The 21,849-nt window shown below is 39.5% G+C and overlaps 1 protein-coding gene across 1 annotated transcript; it reads right to left on the bottom strand.

Moving 5' to 3' along the window:
- Positions 1-8,668: 8,668 nt before the first annotated feature.
- tada2a (transcriptional adaptor 2A) lies at positions 8,669-20,930 on the bottom strand. The gene is made up of 15 exons (XM_034098028.2): positions 20,818-20,930; positions 20,248-20,351; positions 20,107-20,166; positions 19,926-20,017; positions 19,331-19,488; positions 18,656-18,744; positions 18,356-18,428; positions 18,191-18,254; positions 16,610-16,653; positions 14,747-14,857; positions 13,939-14,010; positions 13,143-13,275; positions 11,083-11,126; positions 10,616-10,695; positions 8,669-9,377 (listed from the first exon to the last, which is right to left on the bottom strand). The coding sequence occupies exons 1-15, from the start codon at positions 20,840-20,842 to the stop codon at positions 9,192-9,194; spliced, it is 1,335 nt and encodes a 444-aa protein (XP_033953919.1). The 5' UTR covers positions 20,843-20,930; the 3' UTR covers positions 8,669-9,191.
- Positions 20,931-21,849: the final 919 nt, after the last annotated feature.

The following is a 21,849-nucleotide window of genomic DNA, read 5'->3' as shown; positions in this document are numbered from 1 at the left end:
TAGACACTAATTAGAAGAACACAGACTAAAACAGTAATGTACAGACGAGTCAGATGATTAAACATGATCTTAAAATATATTTTATATATTTTTTAATTTATTTTTTGCATTTTTTTGTAATCATTATTTTTAATACTTTCTGCTGACACTAGGTGGGGCTGTGCCCCTAATGACCAGTCGCCACTGCCTATGTGCAACCTATTATCAAAGTAGTTTTGATTTTTAGTGAATTAAAGAATGGAAAACTATTCCCCACTTTTAAGGCGACCCAATGGCACTACTTCAAGGACCCCTGGGGACCCCATACCCCTGGTTAAGAAGCTCTCTCAAAAAAAGTATTGTTGGAATGCAACTACAGAACAACAGATCTCTTTACCATCTGAAAATCTGACTATTTCTAAAATATATTTCTGATGTTTTTTTCTCAAGACTAAGTGGAGCATTATCTATCTATAAGTTAGCACACTACTATTTCAGCAGGGCTGCTAATCACAAAAATCTCCCATTCATTTGTTTAACGGTTGTATTTTCGATTTTTCAAAGCTTTTTTCTGCTCTTATAGGTCTGTTACTCTGTTGGATAATACCAAATCACCTTTATTCACTATGTTCTTGCTTAAAACAGTTTGAAACACATCAAAATAGAGAATATCTTGCAATGGTATTACACCAGCCACAACATCAATTCTGGCCAGAAACCTAAAGCCCACTTTCTAACACATCTTATTACTCTGACCACATTCATCTTCAAACTTTGCCTTTAAATTCAATATGTCATGACCCCTGATGCTCAGAAATATTACCCAAGGACATGATCTTAGTTTTGTTAATGTTACCGTACGGCCCTGCTTGTCGGTTAGATTCTTCTTCTAGTTGTACATTATTTATTATTATATATGACGGATAAATCAACCATAGCTGAAACAGAAGTAAGTTTAAAAAAGCTAATTCTTTCAGTGCGGATCTCCAGTAAATAGAAACATGTTTTTTCATGGGGCATCACATGCAATTTAACTTCCTGGTTTCTTTATTTAGTGTTGATACACCAAACCTCACACAAAGACTAATTCTAACACCTAGTAGCACACCGACAGCTGTATCCCACATGTGACCTGATTCAGTAACTTCACATACAGTATAATTGTTTATTTGAATGCCTGCAGAGCCTGTGTGATCATGTTGCAGGTCTTGAACTCATAAAACTCAGCAAGCAAACTCAGAGTTGAAGATGCAATAAAAATTGGATCATACCCCGCAGTGGCTCAGGCAATAATGTCTCAATTTCAGTCGTAATCTAAATGTTTAATGTTCACACAAATTACCAATTTAAATGTTAAGGGCCAAAACCAGTATACAGTCTGTTCCTTAGCCTGTTTTTCAAATCTCATTATGCCATGCCCTGGAGGAAACAGCTCGATATTCTCACATATGCTCACAACTTTGAGACCCTCAAGACTGCAGCAGGGCTATCTGTGCAGATTTGTGTGAATATATCCATGTATAAAACCATAATTAGACATGCCTTCCAAAGTCAATCCTATTTCAGAGGGCTCCTGAGGGTGATATTATGCTAACCATAAACCCATGGCCCTTGCCTCAGAGTCACTCCTAATTACATAGCAAATTCAATCAACTGGAAACAAGCGGCAGAAGACCCAGGTGGTGCAAACTGGTACAATGCTTTAGACAAATCTTCAACGATCAACTTGAAATATTATGCATCAGATAATAAGAACTGATTGATTTCCACCTGATATTTTTCTAAGAGACGAAGTGCTGGTGACAGAAAATGTCTGTAAACTATGTGAAAAAAAGGGATGGTAGATGTTTAAAAAAGGTGGTAACCTTGAATGTAAAGAGTTCAATGTGAGATAGAGATATAAGAGGGATACAGATAGCACTGGAGGCTGGGGAGACAAAGACATGGGGTTCAGAGTGAAATGTCAAATGAGTCAGAGGCATTCTGGGAAGACTCTCCTGTGTAATATGGCTGCCATGGAGGCTGAAAGTGTACAATGACAGCATCGCCGTAGTAACAAGCACCTGCAGCCACGTACAGAAGGAGCTGTCTGCTCTGAATGAGGCGGGGAGTGACATTGATTAAGCCTGACCGCCTGTAACACAAGATAACTGATGGTACAAAGTGAGCCACAGTGATTTAACCGCAACATCCTTTACACATCCCTCAAACCTACAGACACTCAATAACCTGCACTGTTCAGAAATGACACTTTCTGAGAGGCAGCAGAGATCCTTCAATCCATAAAGTAGATTATGAGCACAGAGATCCCATTCAGACTCTTACAGAAGGATTGCTGAAGATAAACAGGTGACTATCTGGAAATATTGGCACAAGCTAAGCGTCAACAGATTATCAGAGTGTTATCTAATGATTAGTTTATGAATGATTATTAAACTAAACATGCTGTGTACATCTTTAAGATGATCTCTGCTGGCTTGTAACACTAGAGTAGTGTATTTCAGTCTGTGCTGATGTGTGTGACCGGCGGGGGGAGGCGCGGTATAAGATGAAAAAGGGTTTTTTGGTCAGCAGTGGTGGAGATGCTGGACCAAGCGTGCAGGGGGGAGGCAAGAGAAGGGGGAGGGGTGAGAATGGGTCTAAATAAAGTTGCTGCTGACCCCACAGGTGTCCCCGTGGCTCCATCTGTGGCGGCGATAAATAGACATGATCCAAGTGTTTGCTGTGGCAACATGTGAGAATGGCAAAAGCGCTGTGGCAGAGTGCAGCATGGAGCCCCCCGGCTCTGATCAGTGCTGCTCTGACATCAAACACAAAAGACCTGAGACGCCTCACACACACACACACACACACACACACACACACACACACACACACACACACACACACACACACACACACACACACACACACACACACACACACACACACACACACACACACACACACACACACACACACACACACACACACACACACACACACACACACACATCCAATCAACACCCAGCTATCCACGAATAAGGAGACAGAGGAGACATCTTTTCCTTTTATTCTTATTGAGTCCATTTATTTGCTCCCTTCCTTCCCTGATAGTGAGTCAGTGACAGCACGTACACAGATGGGAGGGGGGGGGGGGTTGGGGAGGCTCTGGTTAGTCACGACTCCTCTGCCCAGCAAATGAGCACGAGCTCAGCCCCCTGCCTCCCCCCTCTCCACCGCCACTCCTTCTCCCGGATTTCAGCATGAAACCAAGACTGTTGCCATGGTCACCTCTTGTGTTGATGGGTTGACCTCTGTGTTAATCACTACGCCGTAATAATTGTGAACTTAAGCAGAGTGAGCGGCTCACTTGGAGTTTGTCCTTTTAAAGGTATGGGATTAGTTTTGTATCATAAAGATAAACCAACACTTTCTCAGAATAAAGCAAAACTATGAGTTTAAAAGACCCCTGAAAGTTCCGCCCACCGGGGATGTTTGTGTCAAAATCGAAAACAAAAATTGAGGGAACGCAAACGAGAAGAGCTGCATCGAGAGCAAAAGTCTGATCATTGAGAAAGAAGAAACAAGAACTGCAAACAAAAACCTATGTTAAAACAAAGAAAAAAGATTTGTTTGCAACTTAATAGTTTTATTTTTGAAATGTATTTTATTTTGCTTGACTCATTTTTTCTTCTTTTAAACTCATAGTTTTGCTTTATTCTGAGAAAGTGTTGCTTTATCTTTATGATACAAAACTAATCCCATATAAAGGAGGGTTACAGCAACAAAGGCAATAGATGTGGGACACGTATTTTCCCCTGAATAACAGCACAGTTAAAATGAATTAAACTGCATGCAACACAAAATGAGTCCTCACACATCCAGGCTCTCCTCGGGTTACTGGTGGCCGCTGTGTTTTATTGATGGGACTATTTGAGACCAACAGCTTTGGCATTTGAGTGTGATGAGTTGAAATTATATATTGAAAATCTTGCACCACTTCATGTGTGACCTATGTGACGGTCAACAAACAACATGTTGCTCTATATCAAGCGTAGAGCTGACAATGTCATTTCTTAATGTAATTTGCATGGTGTGTGTCACATAATGCTGATTTCCTGTTAGCATATGGTGTTAAGACTAGGCCTGCACCCTTATCATGCATGTGAGATGTGGGGCTGATTGGAAAATGTACATTGGAGTTACACCAACTTTCTGTTTTATGGCAAGTTGTACACATTTTTTTAGCACGCTACAGCTAAAGCAACTAATACAAATGCAAGATTTTAATAACTTTTACCCTAAAAGCCTTTAGAACGTATGAACCAAATGTAATCGGATTAAATCTGCAATATGAGTTTGTACAGAGCCTGAAAATAGCTAAAATAATAACACATTTTAAAGACACAGATTTAGAGGATAGATGTATGCACAACCCAAAGTCGTGACTGTCGCATGATTGCCGCACTACTACCAAATTCATGCTGTGTGACTGCTGCGTTCGCCTGTCATTGTCTGTCAAAATGAATGACTGGATGGAAAGAGAGAATTACTTTGAGAATTTGCTGACAGGAATACGATATTTTTCTAGCAGAATAATAACATGTATAGCCTACTTACTATTTTCTTTCCTGGCATTCCATAAATTAAACAACTAATACTTTATATGAAACACACGGCAGGAGCTGCCATCACCAGGTGATGCATTTGAACGATGTTGTCACACCAATGTGCAAGAGTCACATTTTAAGTACATTTCTGAATGTACAGACCTTAAAAATACACCAGCAGAGAAACTCCTAAACCTACAGTATGGCTGTATTTTTCCCAGTAGATGTTGTGTTTTCTTCTTAATTTCTAATAAGAAAATGTTTTAATAAGAACATAACTAGCTCCAGGACTAGGCATGAAAGGATATGTCTGACTGAATGCTGTAACCATTACAAACTTCAAGTATAGACATAATTGACAGCCAATTATCATATTTTAATGATGTTCAGATTATTTCATCTGGATTTTGGGATAAACATCGTATAGAAAATAATCAAATTATGGAAAACAGTTAATCCTGATTAATTTACGCAATCCTGATTATCCATCTTTCCTGAGAAATGTGTCATTGATTCATGATGAACTGATACAAAGCTACAAAGATGATATATAACTTCTATTACATAAAGGTAGGGTAGGTAAGAATGGAGAAAACAGCTCGAGTATGCTAGAATTTGACAGTACACAACCGAAGAAAATCTTCCCCTTCCTTCAGACTTCCTTACAGAGCCCCTCCTCCAACACACACGAAGGCGCACATGACCAATGAGGGCACGAGATAAGCTTGTGCACGAGATGGAAGGCTGGCAGATCATTGGACTCGCTTTTTACAGCGCCACGGCTTCCACAGATGAAATCTTTGTATATATTTATTGTCAAAGCATTTAATTTATTCATTGTTATCGGGATGTTAAGAGCATTCCATGGAACATAACAAAAAGTGTTTCTGAAGTGAATTACCTATACCCTACCTTTAAGCTTGCAAATCCAAACGAAAAACCACAACAAGCACACACCAATGTTAATGATAAAAACAACAACAAATACTTCTAAAGACTTTTGCTCCCTATTTTAAAGTCAAAAGCAGAATGGTAGGCTATTTAGGACAATAGGGCTTCCTGTTCTTAAATCACTTTTAAAGCATTATTGTTTGTGGATACATAACTCTTGAATTCCTCCTACAAAACAACAACATGCGGATAAAAAAAGAATATGTGCTCCATATGAATAGAAAAACAACATAACCCTAACCTTAGAAACATCACTTATCTTGAAATTATGTAAGATAATTAATCCTGATACAGAATATTGTTCATTTACATGATCTTAATTATCTATCTTACTTGTGAAATGTGTTTTGAGTTTTTGAAATAGCACAGCAAGGATACAGGCTTTCAAATTTGGTGTGTGTGTCTCCTCTCTCTATATGTGAGGCTTATGAGATCATACATCGTACAACAAGTTCCCTCTGAAAGGAAGTCAGCATCAATTTACCTTCACAGGGAGGCTGAGACCAGATGAGAGCAGGAGGCAAAGAGGAGACAGCGTCTGAGAGGCAGATTGTGTGGGTGGGTTGAGAGATGTTGCATCTCTGCACACATGCAGAGCGGTGACACCAACATCTGCTCTCCTGCCACTACAGCACAGACAGCACAGTGACGAGAGAGGGCAATGACACAGCGTGTGTCGGGTAACAGGTGAGGAGTCTGCTCAGCCTGATGTAACACATTCTGTATGTTGAATAAATGCGATAAGTGCAGCATAAAAGAAGGCTAATTTCATTTTCATGACGCAAAACCCAATGTACAATAATTGCCAACAAAACATGTCAGTCTACAAACACACCATTGAGCGAAAAGGAGCAGGGAGAAGAAAAAAATCTTATATGACCTGCCCCTTTCTAAAAAATAAATAAATAAATAGAAATAGATAGCCCTTCATAATAATTTTTTTTTTTTCACAGTCAAACATAACAGTATCTTAGGATACTAAGAGAAACACAAAAAATACTTATTTCCCACTTGGCGGTTAACGGAAACAAACAAAACAATTTGTTTGTGACTTGATCACCCCATCGTCTACCGTCTTCATTCACATCAGCCTCTTTGAGTCAGAGGAGACAGTCACAGACAGAGACATACACGTCCTTGGAGAAATAAATAAAGCTGTCAAGACTATTATAACTCTTAGCTCAACTTGGCCTCAATGGGAATAAGGCAAGATAAACTGAGCAGGTGTAACAATATATATATGTAATAATCCAAAATAGACGTATAACTTGAAATAAAATATCAAAGAAACATTAACTTAAAGTGGACCTATCATGCTATATTTGAATATTATATTGTAGGGCCATACCTATATAAAACATGTCTGTGAAGTTTTTTTTTCAAAATACCAAACAGATCATGCATTTTAGCCATGCCTCATTTCGCTCTATTTGCTCTATTCCAGCCCTGTCTTCACAAGGGCTGATTCTGTGGCAAATGAGCTGCAGCTGACCACGCCCCCCTGCAAAGGAGGGGGGCGTGGCACGAGCATCATGTTACCATGCTGTTGCCATGCCACGCAACCTCTCATTCCGCTGATAGGTGGAGAGTTGCCCATATAGGCGGAGCACCCCGTTTCTGACGTCAGAACAATTTCAAATCTGTATCAGTCTGTATCAGCCCCGTTTTTAGAGATTTGGGTATGGAGGAAAAGAGAGAGGGTTGTGTTTTCTGACACTTGGTGAGTTCCCTGGAACACCGGGGACACATATTCATGTATAAAAGACGTACAAAAGTGCATTTTGCATGATAGGTCCCCTTTAACTGTAAAAGGCAGACTTAATTGGGAAACTTTTATAAATCGCATGCAAGGGTGCTTGAGCAATACTTGTTAACAAAAGTGTAATTGCAAACTGCCGCTGGGTTCAATCACCTCTGATTAAGCAAGGAATGTGATGTCAAATGCAACATGACTATAACAAACCCTCATCCATAGCAACTAATGTGAAAATATGTCGTTGCGATCAGTCTACTGGGACGTCACACAATTATGTCAGGCGATTATGATTTTTTAAATGTTATATAGCACCTGCTAGATTGTTTATAACCATTGGGGAATTATATATGCTCACTTTTATTTGTATTCTTATTTTTGTTTTTATTATTTCTATTTTGGATTTTATTAATCTGTGTGAATCTGTGCTGTCCTGTTTTTCACCCTTACCCTGTTGCTGTTTGAATTTCCCCACAGGGATTAATAAACATCCATCTTATTTTATGGGAAATTGGGGGAATTGACTGTGGCCCTGCTTCAACTGTGCGAAAGCCTGTCGTCAGTGATATACGGACCACTTCTCAGTCAGTGCAGATTGTTCTGATAGATGTGTGTCACTTTTGAATCCATAAAATGCAGATTACATTTGTTCATGTCATTTTACAGCAGGCTGCACACAGGCTGCCACTTTCTGCAGCCCTGAAAGCTCAAGATTTAAACTGAAAATAAAGATGGAGAGGATAGATCAAAGCCTACTGTAGGTTGCTGCGGCTGGCTGGAGCCGAGTCTCAGGGTAAAGATGTCAAGTGTGACGTGAGGCAAACTGTTTCCTGTGAAATGAGCAAAAGGGAAAGCAGTAACTCTGCTGCTTCTCATTTGTTGTGGAGCTTTGATTTGATAAGACACAAGTAGGGGTAAAAAAGAAAAAAGTACATCTGAATTTCTCCTCCTTCACACCCTCTAAAATCCAGATCCCATCCCTGCATTTCAGCCTCCCCAGCTGCCCTTATATTCAAAGGTTGAACCTGCCGTTATAATCAGGCTGTTAGTGGACTGCTCTCTGCTCAGATTAGCCTCTCGGGACTGGTGGCCTCCTGCCGCTGTTAGATCATCTCAGCTCTGCCTCGACACACCCGGCAAAACACGTCCACAGAAAGGACCGGGTCACTGAGGCCCCTTACAGTCATGGTGCTGTGGAGCATCAATCAAAAAGCATGCAGGAGACTGAATTTTATGACTCCACAAAAAAATATCCATATTATTCATCATCTGGAAGGCACAGAGGTCATTCATAGACAGGAATCCATGATAGTTCATTTTCAGGTTTGTAATTTTCTACTAAGCTTCTCAAAATAAGCATTTGTTTTAGCTCCAAGGACAGAATAAAAAAAATAAAAAAGATGCTTTATTTTTTATATATACATTTAGTTTATGAGCAGTTTTTGAGTTCAATACACATTTTATTGAATGAACGGATCCAATCAATTCAGATAAGTCAAGTTAATAATCAATGAATTATTAGAAATGTTATCCAACGTATATGTTGAAATGTCAGCCGGTAGACACAGTTTTACGTTTTTGCTTGTATAGTTAAGCACTGACTTAAGTCTTCATGTCTCTTCACTGTAAGCTAAACCGTCAAGACACACATTTAATTCATAAACATTTTAAGACAGGAGAAATTAATACATCCTCATTGTTATATGAGCCCCTGTTTTTCTGACAGACAATTATACAAAGAATACAATTTTAATAGATTTTAGACTCAAAAACACAAACAGATCTTACACATGTTACAAAATATCAAAGGAGCAGCAACAATCCAAACTTCTTTCAAAACACGGGCTTACAAAGTTAAAATAAAAACAATAAAATACTAACCACAATCCCATCTCCTGTGGTCAAATCCTACTCTCCTAGGCCTTAGTGATGTAGCCCTCCTTGATTAGGAAATCATAGATTTTGCGAGTCTTGTTCACATCGATCTTGATGAGCGCGCGGGCCTGAGCCAGCCGCAGCCCCCCCTGCCGTCTGCACTCATTCAGCAGAGCCTGCTTGTATTCCAGGTAAGCCCCCGGCACCAGCCGCACCACCTGGCATAACTACAAGCACAACACACATACAAGGGTCAGTGAGGTACATTTAAACACAAATACAATTTCTTATTTAAAGTGGACCTATCATGCTATATTTGAAAAATATATTGTAGGGCCATACCTATATAAAACATGTTTGTGAAGGGTTTTTTTCAAAATACCAAACAGATCATGCATTTTAGCCATGCCTCATTTCGCTCTATTCCAAGTCTGGTCTGATTCTGTGACTACAGCGCCACTTACAGGCCTGGCATATGTACTACAGCGTCTCCAGCGCTTTCGAGCAGTCTCGTGTGAACGGACACGTTCGTGGCCCAACCCCCCATTCCCCTGATAGGTGGAGAGTTGACCATATAGGCGGAGCACCCCTTTTCTGACGTCAGGAAAATTCAAATCTGTATCAGATCCTTTTGCAGCCCCGTTTTTAGAGATTTGGGTATGGAGGAAAAGAGAGAGGGTTGTGACACTTGGTGAGTTCCCTGACACACCGGGGACACATATTCATGTATAAAAGACGTACAAAAGTGCATTTTGCATGATCGGTCCCCTTTAAGGCCTCAGTATATTAAAAACAAGGAGCTTGTCAGATCAGTGTCTGAAACTCCAGTAGTATAGCAATGTCTGCAACTGACAATTACATCCAGTTCAAGACATATGGACAGGCGAGTGGAAGCGTCAATACAGTACACAGTTTTGGTCAAGACTGAAAACTCAACAACAAATAAATGGACCGTAATGAAGTTTTGTCGTGATATTGTTATTATTGAAGTTCGCATAAGAATTAATCCTACCAACTTTCATGATCCTCTGACTTATAATTAAGCACCACAAGCAGGTCTGATGTGCTAAGATGGTGAACAACAACATACCTGCCTCAAATCAGCATGTTAGGATTTTCAAACAACTACAGCCTTACAGAGCTGCTGGCTTGTCTTTGGACTCTTAGCCTAGCTGGTACAGTGCAATCTCTCCAGTGTAAATCCTACCGGCACTACTGTGTTAAAGAGACGAGAATTCTCAATTAAAAGCTGACTGGGTTCTAGCTAAACACACTGTTTAACACGTCTCCACCTATTATTATGTAATTATCATAAATGCATATGTGATACTGGAATAAATTTAGTGCCATTTTGGCTGGTAGGTACAGTTTTTGCTTTTTAGATTTTGTGGAAAAAGTTATAAGACTTCAGCATAATGAAGTAATTTTTTAAGACCCTTTGGACTCAGATAAGAAAGATCTGTACCTCTTTCTCCCGCTCATCAAGTTTCTCTGTTCCCGGCAGTCCAGTCAGGTTCAGAGGGGGGGCGCTCCGCCTACCTGTTGCTGTGGAGGAGACATTCAACAACAGTCAAACAGGCTTGTAGCACCCTAGTGTTGGTCTACATTACAAATAATAGCAGGCGGACAAAATGCAGTCAATTCCTTTGCTGGGAGGGGACAGGGAAACAAATATTTAGTCTGTTTATTCAGTGTGTTTCATATTGTGTGAATATAGCAGCGTGGGAGTCTGCGTCACATTTTTGCTCTAGAGGTTAAGGAAAGGGAGCTAATTTAAAGGGTAAAAACAGCAAGATAAATAAGCATGCAGGGGCCTATTGCTCGAGTGTATTTCTGGAGAAGCGTGTGCATTAAATGTGACTGTGCCTGGGGCCGTGCCAAGGAGACAGAGAGGAGGGGGAACAGAGGGGGAGGAGGAGATAAGCTCTGTACCTGACACTGTGATTGTTGTGACAGTTGGAGTGATGCCAGCATCTCTGTAATGAAAAAGAAAAGTGTTAGCATCTCTGCAACTTATTTATACACACAAATATACACGCAAGTCCAACACTATTACTCCTGGGCTTTGTCCACTATTCTTTAACCTCACTGGGATCGTCATCCAAAAGAAATGAATCATCTTTGCTGATTTCTTCAAACTGTCTTTGTCCACCTGTGAGTTGCCGACTATTTGGAAATGTGCACGCATCAGCATAAAGGTGGTGATTTACTTGATACAAATAATTATAGACCAATCTCTATAATCTGTTCTATTTCCAAAGTTTTAGAGAAAATAATTTATAATTAACTGTCACATTATCTCAATAATTATAATATTTTATCTCCGGTTCAATCTGGTTTCAGGCCTAATCAATCCACAACAACTGCCCTACTTACATTTACGAATGACTTGTACTCTGCCGCAGATGATGGTGAACTCACAGGTGCCATTTTTATTGACTTGACAAAAGCCTTTGATTTCGTTGATCGATATCTGCTCTTGGATAAACTTCACGGCATTGGCCTTTCTAATAATACAGTGTTATGGTTTAAATCGTACCTTCACAGTAGAAAGCAATGTGTGGTTGTTAATGGAAAACAGTCTGACCTGTTGATCCAACAAAAGGGTGTACCCCAAGGATCAACTCTGGGCCCACTTCTGTTTTCTATTTACAAATGATTTATCGTCTTGTCTCATGAATTGTTGTACTCACCTTTATGCTGATTACACTGTCATATATACATCCAAATCTGATTTTTCACAAATTCAGATCTCTCTTCAATCGGATTTTAATATCTTACAGGACTGGCTATCACACAATAAACTACTGCTTAACAAAACAAAATCTTATACCATGGTCTTTGGTACCAGGCAGAAGCTCAAATCCAAACCTAATGTAGTAATAACATGTAAGGATGGCACTTCCCTGCATAAAGTTGATAGCTTTAAATATCTTGGTGTATGGCTAGACTCTCAACCTTCATCTAAACTACATATAAAGCATGTACTGTAATATCAATTACGGAATTGGTGTTTTACACCGCTCTCGCAATTGTTTTATGCTCAGTGTCCGAAAGAGAATTGCTTCTCAACTTATTCTTCCGATTATGGACTATTGTGATGTTGTCTATCAAAATGCACATAAATCAGATCTTGCTCCACTCAACATAGCCTACGCAGATTTGTTCTTGGTTGTCCTTTTCGTACACATCACTGCACAATGTATAACCAACTTAAATGGCCTTCTTTAAATGTAAGAAGACACACGCATTGGCTTCAGCTGATATTTAAATGCATTTATCTTAACTAACTCCCTTATTTAAAAGCAGTATTTTGTACCCTACTCGCCAAATCATCAAGTTAGACATTCTGTTCAGATTTATTTCTCTGTCCCCTCTGCAAAAAAAATGATTGGCAGAAGAGCGTTCATTTTCAAAGCCCCAACAGACTGGAATACTTTACCTGATGCTATTAGATCTCTTGCATCATTGGGTATGTTTAAACACGCATTATCATCTCACTTTCAACTGGTCTGTACTTGTTATTAATGAAACTGATATTGATGAAACTGATTTGCTTGACTGTCTCTCAAATTGTAATGATTGTATGCATTGCTTGAATGTTACTATGTGGTTTGTCTTGTGTGTCATATTTTGTCTTTTTGTTTATGTATGTCTGTAAGTTGTTGCTATTGTCGGGACCCCCTTGAAAACGAAATGGTGCATCTCAAGGGGTTTATCCCAATGAATACAAATGTCTATATATATCTCATTCAAGATTTTCTTTCACGTCGATGATTAAAGGATCCTGGATATCACACACAGAAAATACTTTGTGAGCAGCGTCACATTAAAATGACTAAAAATACCGAAGAGACTGAGACTAAAGTGCACAGTAACATGCATGACTGCCGTATTCGTCTCAGCTCGGCTGTGCTGAGTGTAATGACGGAGGTCAGCGACTCTTCAGCAGGCCTCCTGTTACACACTGGATAACAAGCAGGAAGTCTCACATTGCTGCCTGTTTGCTGAGCCACTGCTGGCAGGCTCTGCCGTCCTGGATGTACTGCAGCACGTCACACAGCATGGTCCGCTTCCTCCGCTCCTCCTCACGCAGACGCTTCGCCCGCTCATACACCTTGGCGCCTGAGAGTTGGAAACACAGAGAGAGGTCAGTAGAGACTTCATGAGAGCGGAACTTTAAACAAAGTTTGTTCAGGGTAGGGACCAATGTCTCATTTCCACTTCAGGCTTCATCTTGACAACTCATTTTGATAAAAGGTATTTTTCTACTTTGTTTTCCATTGCAGCCCCTAAAAAGTAGGACTGCCGTGTCATAATCTGAAACATGACTCATCAATTTATGGTGTACAACATAGTTTTGCAGTCTGCCATTTAATAAAAAGTCTGGGTGATATAACATTTCGGTGGCTATTTAAGGTAACTTGGTTGTTAAAGATCACAGGTTTGTGCACCCTCTGAAAGTGATGATGGGGAGTTTAGACAGGTTAGACTACTCTACTTTTTTATTAAAAAGTTAGGCCTAATATATGCCTATGCCAGGAATTCTAAGCGTTTCTGACAAACTAGATAAATAGAAATACAATAATCAGTTTCAATCTGTGCAAAGCTTCCGCAAACTAGCGAAACATTATAAATTCCTAATAATTATACAATGTGATGCTGCTATAAATAATAATTAAAACATCACATTTAAAGCCAAACTCAAATTAAAAACTTCAGCTCAAATGGAAACGTAATTTGCATCTTTTATGTTGTAACTGATGGAGGAATGAAAAACAGACTCACTGCAGAAAGACTTGATTCCTGCCTTCCTGTACTCCTTCAGCCTGCGGATCTCTCTCCTCAAGTCAAACTCCACTGAAAGGAAAAGGAGAAGAAGGAATATTATAGATACATTTAAAATAAAAACCTTGACAGTGTGGGGTAATGTGATCATTTGCTTTAGATTTAGGGTATTATTTAGATAAAGAGATTGATACCACTTCTAAGAATGAGAGTATTTCCCCAAAGGTAAAAGCCCTCTTTTCAAATCAAATCAAGTTTTATTTATATAGCACATTTATAAACGATTTTTGGTCGAGCCAAAGTGCTTTACATATAATAAAAATAGCCTACAGTAGAGACACTTTACAGCAAATACAACAGCACAGATTGTTTAGAATATCAGTATGAGAAAAACGACACCCTCTGTCCTTAGACCCTCACATCGTACAAGGAAAAACTTCCAGAGAAAACCCACAGTTTAAAGGGAAAAATGGGAGAAACCTCAGGGAGAGCAACAGAGGAGGGATCCCTCTCCCAGGACGGACAGACGTGCAATCGATGCCGTGTGTAAATCGAAGAGATAATACATTTTACAGCATTTGGAGTGTGTATGAAAAGTAGGACATCTTATCTTAGTACTCTTCTTGTTGGATTTTCATTTGTAAAAGAGAAGGAAGTAGTCTGACATTGCCTTCCCACAAAAATAAAAACAACATCATTTGAAGCCTCAATCGTCAGTAGTGTTGAGGCAGCTGGAAAGAAGTGGTTAAATGAATTCTCTGTGACTGACTCCCAGAAACTATTCATCTGTACTCGGGCAGATACTAACATGCATGACTCTCAATGAATTTGTCATGTTCAATCGGCCCAACCACTCTGGCAAAGCGTCTCATGACATCGTACAGCTCCTGCACCTCCTTTGGGTAACATCGCTCCAGCACTGGAAGAGAGAGGAGTAGAGAAGTGAGTGGACAGAAGACACGAACAAAGATATAATAGATACATTAAATAAAAATCCACCTTTTCTCTTTATGTTTCCCATTAACGACATCTCCTAACTATGTGCTATTGGTCTTAGCATCAAACTGCTAGCAACAACACAGAGGGCTTGACGATTACGCACAAGTCAGCCCAACACAGCAAAAACATGCAATCCTCTGCAACTTAATTTTTTAAAATACTAAGAATCTTTAGCCATGTCATCGGCTCAGCTTCAGAATTGTATCTCTGAAAGCACCACTGTTTGACTCTGTGGGGCTTACGGGTAATGTGTTACCTCGATATCTAGTCATGAATGTTTTACAATTTGTCCAACATCCAAACAGGGAGCAGAGATTCACATTTCATCAGTAATAGCAGCCATTTTAGCTAAGTGTTAATCAGAGCCAGAATGTATAATTCATTGTAGATTTATTTTCCTTTCTTTTACAAAATGATACCCTAGTTACAAAAGCTGAATAAGAAAAATATTTTAAAACCTCAGATAGAGCAACAATATCCCTGATATTTGCTCAGCAGTTGTGTATTCCCCACCACTTAGCTCACTCTCAAGAGCATGTTGCGTGTTGCTGAGTAACAGACAAGTGCAGAAGCCAGAGGTATGAGGAGTGTGTGTTTATGTGTGTTTGTGTGTGTGTCTGTAAGTTCATCAGGCTTCTGCATGTAAGTGCTAATGAGCAGCTGGGTGAAGTTCCTCATGCTAAACAGGTGAAGTTATGCACTTTAACAAAACAGTGGAGACACAGTCAATGTTCTCACCAAGAGACATTAGCACTGGACCTCTGGTTACACTCCTTCACTAACCAGTGACCACACACTAAAAAAAACTGTCTTGAATATTTTAATGCAACAACCCTTTACAGGACTTCAGACGGACTGCTGCCCTGAAACAACAACGCTGGTCAGTCTGCCTCCTGCACTCCCTGAGACATGACACTGTGAGCCTCCGGGGCTCGGATACTGCCTCCATTATGGCATGTGACACACACATGAACACACACACACAGACGCACACCGTAGAGACACACGGTCTTTGACAGTCTCCATGACAACGAGTCTGCAGCTCTAAAGCTACTTTGAGTTCTTTCTGTCTAAAAAGACTCGGGCGATAAGGGAATGGAGGGAGGGGAAAAGGAGCCGGTCTAACTGCAGGCTTGAGGATACATAAATAAAGGATGTGGGGAGAACTCTTCAACTTCCAAACCGCAGACAATTTCACAGAGCAACACGTGGAGATAAAACGATGGGATGGGTGGTCGGTCATAGTAAAAAAGAAAGAAAAAAACAACCTCTCGCCGTCTGTCTGACCTCTGATGCAAAAACCCAAGAGATGCAAAGAATAACATTACAGAGCTTGCTGAAATCCAACCTGTGGCAGGTGGATCAATAAACCCAGCCCCCTGCATTTCAGTCATTATGGCAGCATCGCTCATCGTACGGGGATCTACTTGCAGAGAAGCAATTATGCTGTGGCACACTCTGGCCAACAGACTATTCGCAGCCCTGATCACAAACACTGTTGCCACACTTCAGCCATCCGAGGGGCCATTGAGGTTGTTATTACACCAAAGCTGTTTGCATGCATCCCTAGAAACCCTCAGCAGCAATTTGGCTGCTTGATATCAGATGCCTCGCTGAGTTGCTATGAATACTGGCGCAGCCGAGCCCGTGTAAGTTTCACAGTGGCACTTACTCTGGAATTTGCGCAGGTTGATCAGCCCGTGGTCTCGGATTACCCTGAAAGAAACGGAGATTTCGATTAATGACTATGCAAATGTAATATTTTGATTGCTCTGCAACAGTAAACCTGGTGTTTAGCCATATGCAATTAAAACCATTGAAAACCCATTATATACTGATCATCTGTCTTGTACACAGCAGCTTGGTGATGTTAGTTCAAAAACGCTCTCCCTTTATAAGTGTACTCTGAAGTTCAGGGGTCAGGTGAGAGGGTCTCGGCCCGTGTCAATTGCCTGGATCCCCTCTGACAAGCTACCAGTTAGCAGAGATGAAATAAGGACCTTGGAAAGAGGGAACTTGGAAACACACATGTCATTCACTGTGCTCGGGGGGAACAAACTCTTTATAGTTGATTTAGTGATGGATCCATCACAGTGAGGATTGATGATGGATGTTGCAGAATGCCAGCTGACAGGCTGAAAGTGGAGGAGATCCTCTAGAAATAGCACCAACTGATTAACAGCTTCAAGTGCAAATAATGTATTCTTTATAGAAAATTAACAGTGAATAGGGCTGCAATTATCCATCCCACCTCCTGTAACGGCTTGTTTTGTTTGATCAATAGTTCAAAACACATGCTAATTAAACGCAGAAGACCCTTTATTAAGTACACTTAGCTTAATAATATCCTACTGTCATGAAGGTTATGATGTTCAGTTTTAAGAGATGCAACTTAAACTGTATGATCATTTTGAAGAATGTAGTTTGTGGTACTATGGAACTGTTACGTGTTAAATTAATAACAAACATGATTGACATTTAGTTGACTATCTGTATAAGTAGTTAGTGATGACTATGACGGGGTCGGTGTCTAGCGTGCTGCAGCAGCAGTCTGCACGCAGGCTTCCTCCAAGTTTACAGTAAAACAAACTGGTGGTGTGACCAATGGCCATTTACAATTATTAATACTATTACTATTATTAGCATATATTTATATATATTTTGGTTGAAACTAAGCCAGAAAAAAAAAAAAATACATAAATAATAAAAAAAATATATATAAATAAAATCGATTTTTAAAAATAATATTCGATTATGGAGACTGTAACGAATATTCGAATAATCGAATAATCGCTGGCATCCATATTAAATAGAGGATCTTGCAGCTTGTGGGTTGCACCTGATTGAATCCCTGTGGCTTGTAATTAGAACCTGAAAAAAAGGTTTAAATATGCAACAATAATCACTCTGCTGAACAACCCCAGTCTCCCTGGACTTGTGTCTTTGATGTGCAGCAAAACTAAATAATAATAGATTTTAGAGTAAAAACGATTAATATATTAGCATGTCAATTCGAATTAATGAATATAAATAAAGTTCAGACTGATTTCTAAATTGTTTGCCTTGTACATTTTAATTCAGTATAACATTAATTAATTCATCCTGAAAGCATGATACATATCTGTGAGAAATGAGGCTCCAAAAGGTCAATGTTGAGGCTTACAGTGCCATCTGATGACAGACAGGGGTCATTACATGATGCAGAGTACATCAATTCTAGGTTCATGATTTGATGGAGAAAAAAAGGACTTACTTTTTTCTCCGCTGTCTCTCTTTTAGTCTTGAATGATAAATATCAACAACAGACAGCTTGAGAGCTGGAAGAGAAAAGTACATATGAGGAAATATTGCAGTTCAAATCATTATCTTCTATTTAAAAAAAGAGTATTTTTCCAAATGATATTAGAATTCTACTCACCACGTAGGATGTCCGAATCATCATCGACAAAGTCGATATCTTTTAAATCCCACTCCGCATAGTTGTCAAACTCCTATCAAGACAGTGAAACAATTATTTGCATAAGATTGTGGCTCAATTTTAATATTCCTGTTTACATTTAGCTGATTAGTGATCTCAGATCAGTACTCATGTAAGAAAATAAGTCTGGGTGAAAGCAAACTATTGGCAATAAGGGCATTAAGTAACTGTCTTTATTAAATGTAATAATGAGTCACCATTGTTAGCACAAAGAAGATAAGGAAACATGTATCCCCTCACCTCCATGAAGTCTGCTCTGGCAGGCATGTATCCTGCCATGTCTCTGGACAGCACTGAGTCAAAAGTGGGCCGAGGGGGGTCATCAGTGGCTGTAACATCAGAGAAACACATTATTAGCACTTTAGAATAAAATATAAATCTTAGTATTATGCACAAAACTAAGAATTAGCCACTTGCTACAGTCTCCCAAGATATGGTTTAACATTGTGAACAGTATTCATTAGAAATATCAGTTTTTTTCTCTGCCTTGAGTTTGCCAACTGCTCAGTGAACATTACAGGTGGAGAACGACAGATGGAGACCTGAAGCCAACTAGAAACTGAGAAAGTTCTTGACTCGCCAACTGCTTCTCTCTAAATGGCCAGTGGCTCTCAGGCTACATATTTCATTTGACTTTGTTATTTCAATGTAAACCTTTCTTCTGGTGGCTTCTAAGTGCCAAAAACCAGCATTACTGTCATTTTCAAAGCGGACAGTATACTGCTTCATGTTAATGCAGACAAGTTACAAGGATGGGAATGGAAACAGATAACTAAACCAACTTATTTGATTGTCTGTTTGTTACATTTCTGTGGAGATGTGAGTAGAGAATAACTACTGAAATTGCTGCGTCTTATTCTTCCTGAAACATTAGTGAAAACCATATTGAAGGAGGCAGATGATGTGGATACTGACGTTTAAAAGGAATAGCTCCCTCTGCAAAGCGGGAGTCTTTTGTTTTTCGGAGGCTGAGCAAAGTGGAGGAAAAGAGCGGATTGTTGATGAAATTCTTCATGTAGTGGCTCTCACACTCCTCTTTGGTCTTAGTGCGCATCTGATATGCCACATCCTGCCTGCAGAAGAACAAATGAACAAATACAAATGTAAGTGTAAAGCAATATTTTAAATCGTTTGCCATGGTATGTGAATATATCCACAAAGTAGTACATATTTTTAACATATCAAATAGTAAAGTACACAATACAGTGTTATTGAAACATATGTTGGTCCTCTAAATGCTAACTGAAAAGGTCCTTCACTCAAGATTTCAGAAAACGAAATTGATCCCACTAAATTATTGTTTTAATTGCAAGCTTTTAACACTTACAAAGCGTTTTCAAACATTCATTAAAATATGTCAGTCTGCAAAATATTTTATTTTTTTGTCCAATTAAATGAATATGAAATGTAAGGGAGAAGATTAAGATTACATCTAGGCAAACCAGTTCTTAAATTAATCTTGAGACCATCTGACCAAGATAATAAACTGAAAAAGTTACAAATCACTCACCAGTTTCCAAAGCCGCAGTCCATGACTGCTTCCAAGAGGGCCATCTCTTCCTGTGCCGACCACCCAGACTCCAGCACAGGGAAGTCTGATGTCTGTTTTATGAGTAAAAAGTGAGGGTAAATAAATACTATGCCTGAGTGTAGTGATTGTCTGTATGCAAGAAACTTTGAATGTAACTTACCATGATTTCATATTTGTGATCACTCTCATGCTTCTTGAGTTCAAATCCTTTGGTGAAACACTGAAATTAAAACATTCAATTTCAGTCTAGGAATAAACAAGAGCTCTGATAAAAATGTATGTGCATTTACTGTCTACTCACCTGGAGGCAGAGTAGAAAAGGTAAGGGTCCACATTCTGCACACTTGATGTAAGGCTCAGTTAGATAGGATGAGCATCCTCTGCATGATGGTTTATCAACATCATCTGAAATGGACATGATTAGTGATTAATCACTGCCGACTAACAGGGCAAACTATTATATCGTTATTAGCTCAAATGAAAACTGAACACTTACTTAGAGAATGTCTATTAGTACAAATGTATCTTAAAGTGGCCCCTAAGTGATAGCCAGCACTGCTAATGTAAACAAACCACTGCTTATAACGGTAGCTTCGATGCTAACGCTACTTATGAGAGCTAAACTAACATTAGGTCTAAATATCTCAACTTAACAGCATATCGTGTCGAACATGTCTACAATAGAATAGAAAACGGACTGTTTATAGTCAACACATCTATTAAATTGCGGCATGTGTGTACGCTATGTGCTAACGATAGCAGAACTATGCTAGCTGCAACGAAGCTAACGTGGCAAACTATAGGTAACTTTAGAAACGAGCAGTGTGTTTAGTGTAAAGCTGCAGCGGTAACATTAACTGCCGATACTTACTTCCAAAAGATGCCAAACGATCCATAAGACAACGTTTTATTAAAACTAAAAGCAGAATAAATGATGCTCTTCTTCTCCTTTGAGGTTTGAAGGTTTTTGGAGTGCTAGGGTTGCATTACTGCCATCCTCTGGAAAAGGAGAAGTATTAGAATCTAAGGAATGGGATGTCACAAAAGCTCCTGTAGGGGTAATGTGTAGGTGACCAAATACTTTTGTCTATGGCAGGGATGGGCAAATGGCGGCCCCCACCTCCTCTTTTTGCGGCCCTCAGATTAATTTCTAAACAACGTAATTAATAAAAAAAAAAGAATTCAATTTTTTTTTTTTTTATTAATTACTTGTAGTACTGTACTTGTAGTACTGATACCGTCCACTAGACTCCTAGTTACGTCGCGAGCTGCGTAGATGATTTCAAATACCGCGAAATAATCTGTGACGCATTTGTGTGTATTGTGTTTGTTTCCCGGGGAAACCCTCACAGGAAACACCGGCTGTTGTTATGCCTGCTGTGACGTTAAATTGCCTCTTGTAATTATGCCTTTACAAGCTTATAAGTTGTTTTTATCATCTGAATTTGGCGAAACAAGTTTAATATTCTTAAAACCAAGACTTTGTTTATTTGAAATCAGATGAAAACAAACTGTCACGGACCCTGTCGTGTTATCTATGATAACTACGGTTTTCATTCATAATTTCAGCGGGAGGGAGGGGGAGTGGTGCTGAGGAACAGCAGAGTGCGGGCTGACAAGTGTCTGTGTTGACATTCCCCTTATTGTGGAATAAGGGGAATGCAGAGACAGGCTACAAGTGTTTTAGGTTCAAGTTAGACAACTAATGTCTGGGTTACGGTACGTCCACACAGCAGCTTTAGACAAATCTTCCACCGCTTCCAATGCTTCTCTGCCCATTGACTTTGAATGGGGATGACGTCACTATGCCTCGCTTTTCGCCGAACTGCATTGTGGGGGAGCGAAGCGAAGATTTCTAGGATTTCCAGGATTCAAAAGTTGAGCAATGTTCAACTTTTGAAGC

This window comes from Pseudochaenichthys georgianus, chromosome 13 (genome assembly GCF_902827115.2).
Source record: "Pseudochaenichthys georgianus chromosome 13, fPseGeo1.2, whole genome shotgun sequence".
In the NCBI taxonomy this organism is placed as follows: Eukaryota; Metazoa; Chordata; class Actinopteri; order Perciformes; family Channichthyidae; genus Pseudochaenichthys; species Pseudochaenichthys georgianus.
The sequence above is the reverse complement of the archived record's forward strand: the minus strand, read 5'-3'. Positions and strand labels throughout refer to the sequence as shown.